Below are 13668 nucleotides of genomic sequence, written 5' to 3'. Positions count from 1 at the left end.
AGTTCATCTTTACCTCATTATACATACCTGCACCAAGTTTGGCTAAGATCCCTTTGGCCGTTCTCAAGTTATCGCAGCAACGAAAACCTATCACGGACGGATGGACAGTTTGTGACAAGTGCTAATTTATTTGGTTTTGGTGAAGATCTGCATCTGGATCTGGATCCGGATACTATAATTTTTTCAGTGATTCTTCACCATAAAGAGATTGTGCCAAAACGATTTATAGCAGGATATCTCAAAGTTTGGATGGATTTGGATAGAACATGTTGGACAGGTTGGGTGTATGATGAGGACAAATTGATTCGATTTTGATTGAAGATCTGAATATGGATCTGGATATGAGAATTTTTTAAAATTTTCAAGTGATTCTTAACCTTTGCGTGATAGGGCTAAAAACGATATATAGCGCATTATTTCAAAATGTTGTTGACTGATCATGACAAAACTAGGTGGATGAGTTGGTTAGATGACAAGAACAAGCGATTTGATTTTGGTTCAGTTCCAAATCCAGATCAGACTGATCAGTGGGATACAAAACGTAAACTATTCAACCAGGCGGAGGTATGCCCTCCGCCGAGTGCCGTTCTAGTTTGTAAATGGGAAGATAAAAGGATTTGATTTTTTTTTAAAGTTTTTTTTTTTTCTTGACTTGAGATCTGAAAAGTTCAGATTTAATAGTTGTGTTCAAATTCCTGTGAAACGTATTTGTCAATAGGTGGTGTTTTCTCACCGAGCCAAGCTGTACCGCTTTGACCAGTCAGCCAAACAGTGGAAAGAACGTGGTATTGGTGATATCAAGATTCTGCAACACCAGCTCACCAAATGCATCCGCATAATAATGCGCCGTGAGCAGGTGCTCAAGCTGTGTGCAAATCACTGGCTCACACCCGACCTGGAGTTGGAGCCAATGGGGGGCTCTGATCGGTATGATGTGCACAACATAGTATTTGCTTTTTCTGGCTCACTTGCAATGGTGCACAAGGTTTTTGTTGTTGCCGATGTTTACATGGATCTTGATACGTATTACTTGTGTTTTTCTGTGGAAGTCTATTTCTCAAACTCTCCACATGGCATTTTATTTTCTACTCGCAAATGTATCCGGTGTTGCTGGGTAACGCAGAGTCGCCTCTTGACGGGAATATAAAGAGAGGGGGTAGGGGAAGGGAGAGGGAGAGGAGAGGGAGAGGAGAGGGAGAGGAGAGGAGAGGACAGGGGAGGAGAGGAGAGGAGAGGGGAGGAGAGGAGAGAAGAGGGGAGGAGAGGGGAATCGACCCATCCTTGCTCTGTTCACTCACACGGAACAACTCACAGCCCTCCTTCGGCCATTCACTCACTCGGAACAACACGGCCCTCGCACCGTTCACTCACACTGAACTCATTGCCCTCCTTATACCGTTCACTCACTCGGACCAACTCACGGCCCTCCTTATACCATTCACTCACACTGAACATCTCACTTTCTTCTTTACACTGCTCACTCACAAGGAAGATCTCACAGCCTTCTTTACACTGTTTACTCACATGGAACATCTCACGACCTTCTTTACACTGTTCACTCACACGGAACATCTCATGGCCTTCTTTACACTGTTCACTCACACGGAACATCTCACGGTCCTCCTTACACTGTTCACTCACACGGAACATCTCACAGCCCTTCTTACACCGTTCACTCACACGGAACATCTCACGGCCCTTCTTGCACCATTCAATCACACGGAACATCTCACGGCTTTCTTTATACTCTTCACTCACACGGAACATCTCACGGCCCTCCTTACACCGTTCACTCACTTGGAAAAACTCACGGCATTATTTATACTGTTAATGTACACGGAACATCACATCGCTCACGTACCACTCACTTGTGGTACACAATTCACTCCACAGTTTTCTTTCATAGCTCCCTCGTACCATGCTATTTTAGTAAGAAGAGAAGAGATTAACAATTTTGAACCATGTCCAGACAGCTATTTTCATTTGTAAAAAGAGAAATGGCATTAAAACATTTTGTTCACTCAATTTTTTTGGGCTGGTCAGGATCTGGGGCCGGGAGAAAATGGAGCAGGCTGGGAGCAAATCCCGCTATAATCTGCCGTTGACACATAACAAACACACATCCCCCACCACCCCACCCTGGCTTAAGTATATCTGGGTTTGGTGAAAGGTGTGCTAATGCTGAAGGACTACAGCAGGTAGGCATGCTACCAGGCCGTGAAGACCAATGAAAATTTGGACCAAGGGGCCCACAAGTGTGTCAAAAGTCTTGGAAAAGTATGTGGTATTCAACAACAAACACACAACATGCATTTTAAGGCCATTTTCCCTGCTAGAGCGGGGGTTAGCCTTGCGGTCCCCATGACAATCTTCTCCATTTTGCCCTATTTTCTGCATCTCTCCTTGTTAACCCCCTTGCCCGCATTTCTTCTTCCACCATCTTTAGCCAAGTCTTTCTCGGTCTTCCCCATCCTCTACTTCCTTCTACATTCATTTCCATCACTCTTCTCAACCAGTCACTTTCATCCTTCCTCAACACATGACCAAACCATCTCAACCTGTTCCTCTTCACAGCATCAATCACAGGCTCTTTTCCCATCATCTTTTGCAAGTCATTATTTGTCTTCCTCTCTCTCAACGATACTCCGCACATCCACCAAACCATTCACATTTCCACCCTTTCCAACCTTCGTTGCTGCTCTACGTTCATTACCCATGTCTCGCTCCCATAAGTCATAACACTTCTCACACGTGCAGCATACACCTTTCCCTTCAGCTTCAACGACACTCCCCTCCTCGTCAGCATGCCACTCAGTTCCCGAAACTTCTTCCATGCACATCTCACTCTAGCAACCGTTGCCGAGTCTGATCCACCTTCTCCATTCAGCAAGTCTCCGAGGTAGCAAAATGTTTTCACACCTTCCAACTTCACGCCGTCTCCAAGATCCACCTCAACATTTCCTCCATCTGCAGCTCCCTCTGTGCACACCTTACATTTTAATGTAGCTGCCACACTGGTTAATGACCCTCTCAGACCACGACATTTTTGATGAACCCACTCAGCGCACATTGTACATTGAATGGAGTTCACTCCGACACCCTTCCTGCACACAGCACATGGCCACTTCCCAGTTCTTTCCACCTCACCACATGCTTTACCACTTGCCATCACCTTCGTCTTTCCTATATTCACCTTCAGACCTTTTGTCTCCATACATTCCTTCCACTTGTTCATCTTTTCCTTCAGTCCATCCATACTTTCCGCAATCAACACCAGATCATCTGCATACAACAACTCCCATGGCAAACCCTCCTTTACATTCTGAGCCAGCACCTCCACACAGCTACAAATAGTAGTGGACCTAGTACCGACCCCTGATGCACTCCCACCTTCACCTCAAACTCACCACTGTTCCCGTCCTTCGTCCTTACAGCTGTGCGCGCTCTTTTGTACATTGCCATCACAACTCTGATCAACCATTCCTCCACTCCTAACTTCCTCAATGCCCATGTCAATACTTTGCGTGGAAGCCTATCGAATGCTTTCTCCAGATCAACAAACCCAAGAAACAACTTCTTCCTCTTCTCCATGTACTTCTCCTGCAACTGCCTCACAATAAAGAGCGCGTCTGTCGTTCCTCCTCCTGGCATAAATCCAAACTGCATTTCGTCGATCTTCACCTTCTTCCTTATCCTCCTCTCCAACACCCTTTCCAATACCTTCATTCCATGCTTTAATAACCTTATCGCTCGGTACGAGCCACACTCCAGAGGGTCACCTTTCCCCTTGTATAGAGGGACGAGTGTACTCAGTTCCCAAACCACTGGAATGCGGCCTTCTTTCACCACCAGATTACAGATCTCTGTCATTCTCTTCACACCCCAACTTCCTGCTGCCTTCAACATATCTCCCACAACTCCCGTCGGCCCTCACGCTTTTCTACTCTTCATTGCTTTTATCGCTTCCTCAACTTCCTTCTCAGTTATCTTCTCTGCCTGTCCTAAAACTGGGTTACTCTCTATGTTGGAATCCCATTCCTTCTCTGTATTCAACAGCATTTCCATATACCTTTTCCATCTTCCTTTAATTCCATCTGGGTCCACAACGATTTGTCCCACTACGATTTGTCCCACTTCATCCTTCAAGCAACTCACCCCCATCACATCACACCTCTCTTTCGCTATCTGCTTTGCAATCCTGAATCACGCTCTCTGACCCTCTTCCCAATCCAAGCGTTCTCCGAACATTTTCCTACATGCCTCCTGCGCCTTTGCTACGTCTTTCTTTGCAGCCTTCTTGGCTGCCTTATAACTTTCATGCTCTGCTTTTTCTGCTCTCGTACCCTTCGCCATCTGCCACTCCTTGAACTTGTTCCTCTTCTCGTCAATCTTCTTTCCAACTTCCTCATCCCACCACCATGTTTCCGAGTGCCTCGGTGGTCCTTTTGTCCATCCACATACCTCACCAACGGCTCCCAACAGCTTATCTTTCATTGACATCCAACCACGTTCAAGCTCAACCACATCATCCTCTACCATACTCAGCCTCTCTTTTAATGCCTCCCTTACTGTCACCTCTTTCAACCTCCACACCTTCATTCTCGGTTCGTACTTCACCCGCCGAGCTCTCCTCGCACCTTTCACCCTTATGTCGCAGACAACCAAGTGGTGCTGTGAAACAGCCTCCTCCCCCGGGATCACCTTTGTGTCCCGGAGGTGCCCCCTGTCTCGCCTACGCACCATCAGGTAGTCAACGGTTGTCGTCGACCCACCTGACGTGTGTGTAACAAGCTTATTATCCTCTTTCTGGAACTGAGTATTACAAATCAACAAATCAGCTCCATCAGCAAACTCCAAAATCCTTTCACCTTCTCCATTTCTCACACCATATCTGTAACCCCCACAAACTCCCTCAAAACTGTCCATACTCCTTCCCACATGTCCATTTAGGTCTCCTCCTATCACAACAACTTCCTCATCTTTCATGTTTTCCATCAGCTTCTCTATCGCACGCTAGAACTTGTCCTCTTCATCGCTCCGACCAACCTGTGGAGCATATCCCGAGATGACGTTCACCAAGAGCTTTCCAATCATTTTCACCATCATCAACCTATCACTCACTCTCGTCACACTCACCACACTGTCTACAAACTCCTCAGAAAACAGGACACCAACACCATTCACGCCCTCCGGGCACCCTTGCCACACAAACTTGTATTTCTGTCCCTGCCTACCCTTCACCATTCTCACACCACTTCCCTTCCATCTCGTCTCTTGCACACAGCATATGTCCACTCTTCTTCTGATCAATACTTCCACCACTTCTCCTGATCTCCCTGTCATTGTCCCTACATTCCATCTCCCAAACCTCAGAAAGCGATCTCCACTTCGGGCTGTACCCTGCCCATATGTAGTTGTAATTGTCATGGTTCTCTTTTTGAGGCAATGTTTTTATGGCCGGATGCCCTTCCTGACGCCAACCCTCTTAGTCGCATCCTACGACACGCAGGGATATGGTGTACCTATTCTAACCAGGGTACACACTGGGATAAAGCTTTGAATAAAACCAAACGGGTTTAATCCCGAACAAATAAACGGAGAATGAAATCGATAATAACATTTGTTTTCTTCTTTTTTTTTGTATACAGAGTCGAGGCTCGTGAAAGAGCTAACATTTATCAAACAAACAAATCAAACAAACAAGTAAACAAATTATATTAAAATGCGAGCGGTCGACAAGATGGGGAGAGAAGGGGAGGAAGCACACAAACACAACATTTGAGGGCAGGGACATCGGGAGATGTGTGGGAGGCAGAGGGCCTGGGGGGAGGCAGGATAGGTTTAAAACGCAAGGACACCAAGGACTTCCAGGAAAGAAGACAAAAGTCACCTCAAAAAAGTGGATTTGGGGTGAAATTAGCGGGGGTAGAAAAGATCAAGGTTTTGGATTGGGGAAGATAAGAGATGGTGGTGAACAGCCGTTTTAAAGACCTGGAGGGAGGAGTGGGATTGAAGAGAGTGAGGGAGTTTGTTCCAGATGCGGGAGAAAAGAGGGATGAAGGAGTGAAGGTGAGCAGAGAGTCTTGATTTTGGCAGTTTAACCATAAGAGGGTTGCAGGCAGATCTTGTGCGACCTGCAGGAATATTTGGGGGACAGAGCCCAGAGAGAGTTGGGGGAGCAAGGCCGGAGAGGAGTCGGTAGAAGACGGAAAGACCACCTACCTGCCTGCGGTGAGTGAGTGAAAGGCCCTCAGAGATAGCTTCATCGCGGGAGATTCCAATGATTCTGAAAGCTTTGGTTTCAACAGCGTGAAGCCGAGCTAGGTGTGAGGCAGGAGCACCGGCCCATAGGGGAGAACAGTATTCCATTGAGCTGCGGATGAAAGCCTTGTATGTGGTGAGGAGCTCAGGTGTGCCAAGGAAGGCACACCGCACAACGGAGGATGCCCAGTCGGTGACTGGCTTTGGAGGCCAGCTTGGAAATGTGGTTTTCCCAAGAAAGATCATGGCAGATAGTGAGACCCAAAAGCTTGAGCGACAGAACTTCTTGGAGAGGATTGTTGAGAAAGTAGATGGGAGGGTTGTCCAGTCGATCTTTTCGGAGAGGCATAGTAAGAGTGTGAGATTTGTCAGGATTGAAAGACATGTTCCACTTGTTTGACCAGTCTGTGATTTTGTCCATGTCTTCAGAGAGTGAGGAGGCTGCAGACTGCCGATCTGAGGGAAGAGGAATGGAGCGGCCGAGAGTCGAGTCATCAGCAAAGAGATAGAGAGGATTTTCCAGAGAGTCGGAGAGATCATTGATAAAGACCAGAAAAAGCACAGGGCCCAGAACACTGCCTCAACAGGAAGGGGAGATGAGAGAAACCCATTCAGGGCCACACGTTGACTACGACCAGAGAGGAAGTCCGCAAGCCATGCATGGAGATTTCCATGGATACCATAGGAGGAGATTTTGGTGAGCAGAGCTGGGTGTCAGACCGTATCGAAGGCACGTGATATGTCAAGGGAGGCAGCTCTGATTTCCTGTTTGGCATTGAGGACCTCCATCCATTGTTGAGACAGCAGAAGCAGCATGTCCAGAGTAGAGTGACCTGGTCTGAAACCAAATTGATGATCAGAGATCAAGCCATTGGAGAAGAGGAAAGATTTCATATCCGAAGCAATGATGGATTCCATGACTTTGCTGATAATTGGGAGCAGGCTGATTGGTCTGTAGTTGCAAGGATCTGTTTTTGCACCTTTTTTGTGTAAAGCGGTTATGTTTGCTGAATTCCAGGATGCTGGCAGATGACCTTGAGCAAAAGAGGGTGAAAATAACAGAGAGAGGGTGAGATAGAGCGGCAGAGCAGGATTTTAGGACCCGTGGGCTGATGCCGTCTGGTCCAGTTGCAGAATCAGAGTCGAGGTTAGACAAAAACTCCTCCACATTGTCAGGAGAGAAGGACACAGAGTCCAGGAGCAGTTGGGTTCGACTGGGAAAGGTGGGAACAGAGAGAGATGGGTTTGGGACGAAAGATTTTGAGGCAAACACAGAGTTGAGGCATTCGGCTTTGTCACGTGCGGTGTCAACTGTGTAGCCATTTGAGGTAAGGGAGGTGATGGAGGGGGAACAAACACCAGAAATAGATTTGACCAGACGCCACCAGGATTTGGAGGAAGGAGACAGGTTTGAGAGTTCATTCTTGAGTGTGGAGAGATAGTGCTTCCTGGCACTCCTGAGGGTAGACACACACTTGTTCCGAGCTTGGTGGAAGGAACTGAGATTGCCTTCAGTTGGATTAGCCTTCCAAGAGGCAAAGGCAAGTTTATTCAGGGCAACTGCCTCACCACAAGATTCAGTGTACCATGGACGGGAGGAAGGGTAAGACAACTGAAGACGAGATGGGATAAATCTGTGCATGAGAGAGAGCAGTTTGCTTTGGAAGAATTTCCAGGAAGAATTGATGTCAGAGGCAGTGGAGATGGGAGACCAATCCAGACGATTGATGGCTGCTTGAAGACCGTCCCAGTCGGCCTGAGTGAAATGCCAGACTCGTCGATGCTGAGGAGGCTCTCTGAGAATGGCCAGAGAGATGTCCACTTCGACAAGCACATGATCAGAAGAACCGATTGGAGCAGAAGAAGAACAGCAGACATTAGCAGGGAAGTTTGTCATAACCAAGTCTAGAAGAGAAGATACTCCATTGGCTGAGATCCGGGTCGGGAAATTGACAGATTGTGTCAATCCCAGTGAGTCACAGAAGTCCTTTGCTGAGGTGCCATGACTGGTGAGAGAGGAACCCAAACCCAACCAGCTGGCCTGATGACAGTTGAAGTCACCACATATGAGGAAGCGAGAGTTGGGATGAGTGGATAGAAGTTGGTCCATGTTGTCAGACAGTGAAATGTAAATGGAGTCATCACTGTTTGGAGGACGGTACAGAACACATATGAACAAAAGGTGGGAGCGGAGAGGAAGCCGTAGCCAGAGGAACTCCTGGGGGTGAGGAGGAGAGAGGGCAGTGCAAGGAGAGTGAGGAAGAGAGTTTTTGATAAAGATGAAAGTTTTTTGATATAGTTTTGAAAGATAAAGAGTAAAGTTTTTGGGGTGTTTTGGGGTCTTTGGGGTGTTTTTGGGTCTTTGGGGTCTTGGGGGTGTTTTTTGGGTCTTTGGGGTCTTGGGGATGTTTTTTGGGTCTTCGCGGTCTTTTGGGTCTTTTGGGTCTTCGCGGTCTTTTGGGTCTTCGCGGTCTTTTCGGTCTTCGCGGTCTTTTGGGTCTTCGTGGTCTTTTGGGTCTTCGCGGTCTTTTGGGTCTTCGCGGTCTTTTGGGTCTTCGCGGTCTTTTGGGTCTTCGTGGTCTTTTCGGTCTTCGCGGTCTTTTGGGTCTTCACGGTCTTTTGGGTCTTCACGGTCTTTTGGGTCTTCACGTTTTTTGGGGTCTTCGCGGTCTTTTGGGTCTTCGCGGTCTTTTTTGTCTTCGCGGTCTTTTGGGTCTTCGTGGTCTTTTGGGTCTTCGCGGTCTTTTGGGTCTTTGCGGTCTTTTGGGTCTTTGCGGTCTTTTGGGTCTTCGCGGTCTTTTGGGTCTTCGCGGTCTTTTGGGTCTTCGCGGTCTTTTGGGTCTTCGCGGTCTTTTGGGTCTTCGCGGTCTTTTGGGTCTTCGCGGTCTTTTGGGTCTTCGCGGTCTTTTGGGTCTTCGCGGTCTTTTGGGTCTTCGTGGTCTTTTGGGTCTTCGCGGTCTTTTGGGTCTTCGCGGTCTTTTGGGTCTTTGCGGTCTTTTGGGTCTTCACGGTCTTCGCGGTCTTTTGAGTATTTGGGGTCTTTTGGGTCTTTTGGGTCTTTTGTGTCTTGTGGGTCTTTTGGGTATTTTGGGTCTTGTGGGTCTTGTGGGTCTTTTGGGTCTTTTGGGTCTTTTGGGTCTTTTGGGTCTTTTGGGTCTTTTGGGTCTTTTGGGTCTTTTGGGTCTTCGGGGTCTTTTGGGTCTTCGGGGTTTACATGGTCGCATGTAAACAAACAAGCATAACCATGTACGTTTGCGCTTTTGTAATGAGATTTTTAATGTAAAAATTAAATGCTCATGGAAGAGCAGGGTTTCAGTGGGTCAAAGGCAATGTGCTGTAATTGTGGCACGGGGCCACAGTGAGGCACAACAAGCAAGCAAAACATACAGGACAAGAGGAGGAAGCAGAAACCTGCAAGTAAGAGGGTTGGGTAGGTTTAATGGATGTAGAAAAGAGCATGGTAGGGCTGGAGCTTGAAAGATGGTGGTGCAATGCGCATGCTTGAAGCTCTTGAGGGAAGAATGGTATTTAAGTCTCTGGAAGGCAGTTTAACAAACAGGAGAAAGGAGTAGATGTAAGACGTTTTTCTCATTTTTTTGTGGTGGAGGAGGGAAGGGCTGGGAGGGCGTTGTTTGGCTGTGGTTCATCAATTTATCCTGGAGTAGGTGGGGAAGGTCGGAGAGTTAGTTGGGAGAACAATCGATGGATTAATACATGACAGGAGGCGGTACAACAACGTAGACCAATTTGTCTGCGATGTGAGAGCAACAGTCTCTGTGCTTCGGCCTTATTGCTGTAGATGTCAATAATGTTGAGTATTTTAAATTCCACCAAATCCAGAAGACACCTGATACTTGGGTGTCTTTTTGTGGTGCAGCTACTAAAAGTTGAAAATGAAGGCGTAGCATTAGTACCGAAAAGTGAAGTATCACAATTTTATTATATTTTTCTTTCTAGTGCTTGGGTCTGGAATGCGCACGATTCTTCGGATGGAAAGGTGAGCTTGGAACAACTGGCAGTGCGATTCAAGCAAGTCGAGACTGCAGCTGCCTTCCGCTGTGCCATAGAGGAAGCGAAACAGGCTATCCAGCAAGAAAAACTGATGGACTGTTTCACAGCAATTCCAGATGCTTCACCCCAAATCAATGATTCAGTAAAGAATCAACTGGAGGAGCAAAGTAGGAAGATTACAGATCATACTCTAACAATCAGCCAAGGCACTGTTGATTCAACTGCAGGTGTTGATTCAACTGATCTTTCTCCTTCCTCCAAAACAGTCATTTCTCCACCAAAGTTCATTTTTGGAACCGAATCGCTTAAAACTCTGTTCGGTCAAGGGTCAAGTGACACTTCCTCGCCTCCTCATTCCAAGCCTCTTTTTACCCACGGTTTATCAAGTTCCCAACAAAGTGCAGCACATTTTAACCTATCACCTTCACAGACAATTTCTGCTGCCAGTTTTGATTTCAAGGCTTCATCTCTGACTAAATCAAAAGCTGCGGGTATGGAGAACACCAACATGTCACCTGGGGCAACGCTCATCCGGCTAGTTGAACCAGGTATGTGAAAGTAAATAAATATTTTCTTGCATCTACAGGATTGTGGAGTGAAGATTAGTAAGCTCACTGTGGAATGCTTTGTGATTTGTGCAAACTGGAGAGTATCATTGGGTTAATTTTGATTGAGGTCCATTTTGATTTTGTTCGATGATGAGAGTGCATCTAATTACTCCCACCAGGGAGTAATGCATTCGAGTGTGTTCGTGTGTTCGTGAACAAGATATCTGGAAAAGTTCTGAACGGATTTGGATGAAAGTTGGTGGGATGATTGCCCTTGGGATAAGGAAGAATTGATTAGTTTTTGGTGAAGCTCAGGATATTATTCTGGATACAGGAATTTTTTGAAGGATTTTTTTACCATTGGAAGATAGGGCTCAGCAGCGGCCACCCACGGCAGGAGTATGCGCCCTACTGAGTGGCGTTCTAGTTCAGACTGCAGTTGTTTTATACTTTTTGTATATTTCATTGGGTTCATTTCATTGGGTATCATTCATTGATTGGGTTAATTTTTGGATTGGGGATATCATTGGATTGGGGGATATCATTGGATTGGGTTAATAATTGGGTAGAGTATCATCTATATTATATTAGCCGTAGGTGATCCTGTCGGGCATCTGTCTGGGGGGCGGGGGGTGGGGGCTTACTCTGTTGAGAGAGTAGCTCCACCCATTCTGGAAGAGGCTTCAAAAACAAATATCCACCATTTTCTTTCCTTGCATAGATTTGAGGCCTGTTTTGTTAGGCCCGTGGTGTCTTGCTCTCTCTCACAGTTTTATTTCAACTCAAATTCGATATCTCATTTCATTTTTCACAGTCTAGTACATGGGCTTATGTTGGGAAACCAAAGTTTGTGGACCGTTTTGCTAGATTCTTAGCAACTAGGCTTAAATCACTCTAAATAGCATATAAAATAAAAAAATTGCTGTTGCCAAATTTTCACGACATCTTCATGGCGGCCATCTTGGATTTCAAGGTGACCACCATTTTGGACCTATTTTGCCTTATATCTCACTTATTAATCAAGGTATCAGCACAAGAATAGTGTCCTTACCCACATTTTCGGGGTCAAGGAAGACAATGGTAATAATCAAATTTCAGCTGGATGGCCAACATCTTTATAATTTCAAGATGGCCGCCATTTTTAATCAAAGTATGAGCAAACATAGCCTTGTGTCTTCGTCTGAGACAATTGATGAAGACTAGTTGTGGTGGCTAGCAACCATCATAGACTTAAGCCTTTTCTGAAAGCAATGCTACAGTTTGTTAATCAGTTTGTTTCATCAAACAACTATCAAAAATCCAAACGACGGGCTCTCTACTGATCAAACACAATGTCATTCCCAATAGGCTGGGCATCAGTGTTGCAGCATTTCTCCAAATCAGCATCACAGTTACACAATTCGGTACAGACTACATTCCTAGCTTTGCATGAACACCTGTGTGAACACAATTTGCTAGGACTCTTTGCAGCTCGTCCACAGCCATAGCGAACAAGTTGGAGAATTGAGGCTGGAGCAATTGCAACCTGCGTCAGGACTGGTCTCAATTCGCCTCCAACAGTTTCCCATCCCAAGGTGTTTGGGTCGATCACAGTTGGATTTAGAGTTAGATCTTGTGCCCACGTGTGTGCTTGCAAATGAGCACGCTGGACATGCTCTTTCCAGGCACCAGCAGTTGGTGTTAGTTTCTCGACTCCCTGATCAGCCTTCAGCTGGCGGAATAGGTGCCATCGTAGTTCAGCAGCACTTCTTATTGTGACACCTTTCGGACAGAAGAGGCGACAGAAATACTCTTCACATCCTTCTAGGACAGCATCAGATGGTTTATCACCCTCTCCAAGCTGAGCAATTGCTGACACTACTGTTTGACTACTTTCAGTGAATGCCTTGAAGCAAGTTGTTTTACTCTTGCCCTGAATGTGGCCAGTGGTGTCACAGCCGGTGAGAGCATGCCAATTAACAAGTGCTTTTGCCCTCTGAGCACCAAGCTGTTCATAGATTGGCCTTAGTAAGATTTTCCGACGGTTTTTTCCAGTGCCCATGATAACTGCAGCATCACTTCCTCGGTCATCACTTCGACGTAGAGCAAGTAACAACACATCTGTGTCTGGGGAATAGATACTCACAATGAATCCTGTTTTCACAAGTTGCACTGCATGCAAAATCATGAGTGTGTCGGCTTCCTCCTGGCTACTGACCTCTTTAGCAATTTCACATTCAAAATTGCTCTGGACACTTCTCCTTGTCACCGTTACAATCTGCATGGAGGATCTACTGTTGATCAATCTATTTGCCAGGAAGAGTGTCAGTGAATCCTTTGTGACATTACTAGCAAGGAATGACTTGGTGTCCTTGATTTTGGTTTGCTCATCAACAATATAGTTTTTCACTGCCTTGGTCTTGCCTCTACGACGTTCCCTTGTTCCTTCCTTCAATGATGCATCAATTGTGTAATTGTCAAACACAACCCGAAGCTGCTCATAAGCACGTCCTCTGCATTCGGCTAGCTGTACATATGCTGTGCCTAGCTCCTTGCAGTTCTGAAATTTCTTGACACTCATTAATTCTTGCAATAGCGCCATTCCATCAACAATTAAGCATGTCCTGGGTCTTTCTTGCACATTCTCAGGGTGTTCTGCAAGTTCTTCAGCATGGTCACTTGAGTTTGTGTCATCACTGGATTTCACAAGACCCTCCAGGAGTGATATGATCTTGCTCTTGTCGGTGGTGGGGTGGACCATTCCATTTGGCTGGAGAAGAGTTCTATTGGTATTGGACAGTTCATGTGCCCCTACCACTTCCTCTAGATCCACTGCTTCCCTCGATGACCTTGCAATGACTAGTAGTCG

The 13668-nt window shown here is 46.3% G+C and overlaps 1 protein-coding gene across 3 annotated transcripts in view; it reads left to right on the top strand.

Moving 5' to 3' along the window:
* Nucleotides 1-13668, top strand: part of RANBP2 (RAN binding protein 2) — a 239538-nt gene that overhangs the window by 133497 nt on the left and 92373 nt on the right. For all 3 annotated transcript variants that reach the window (XM_068124437.2, XM_068124434.2, XM_068124436.2), the window contains exons 21-22: nucleotides 719-927; nucleotides 10219-10820. In XM_068124437.2, coding sequence (XP_067980538.2) covers nucleotides 719-927; nucleotides 10219-10820 — 811 coding nt within the window. The remainder of the gene's footprint in view (nucleotides 1-718; nucleotides 928-10218; nucleotides 10821-13668) is intronic.

The sequence above is a fragment of the Myxine glutinosa genome, chromosome 8, assembly GCF_964187855.1.
Source record: "Myxine glutinosa chromosome 8, kmMyxGlut1.1, whole genome shotgun sequence".
Lineage (NCBI taxonomy): Eukaryota > Metazoa > Chordata > Myxini > Myxiniformes > Myxinidae > Myxine > Myxine glutinosa.
This window is presented reverse-complemented; position numbering and strand designations above follow the sequence as displayed.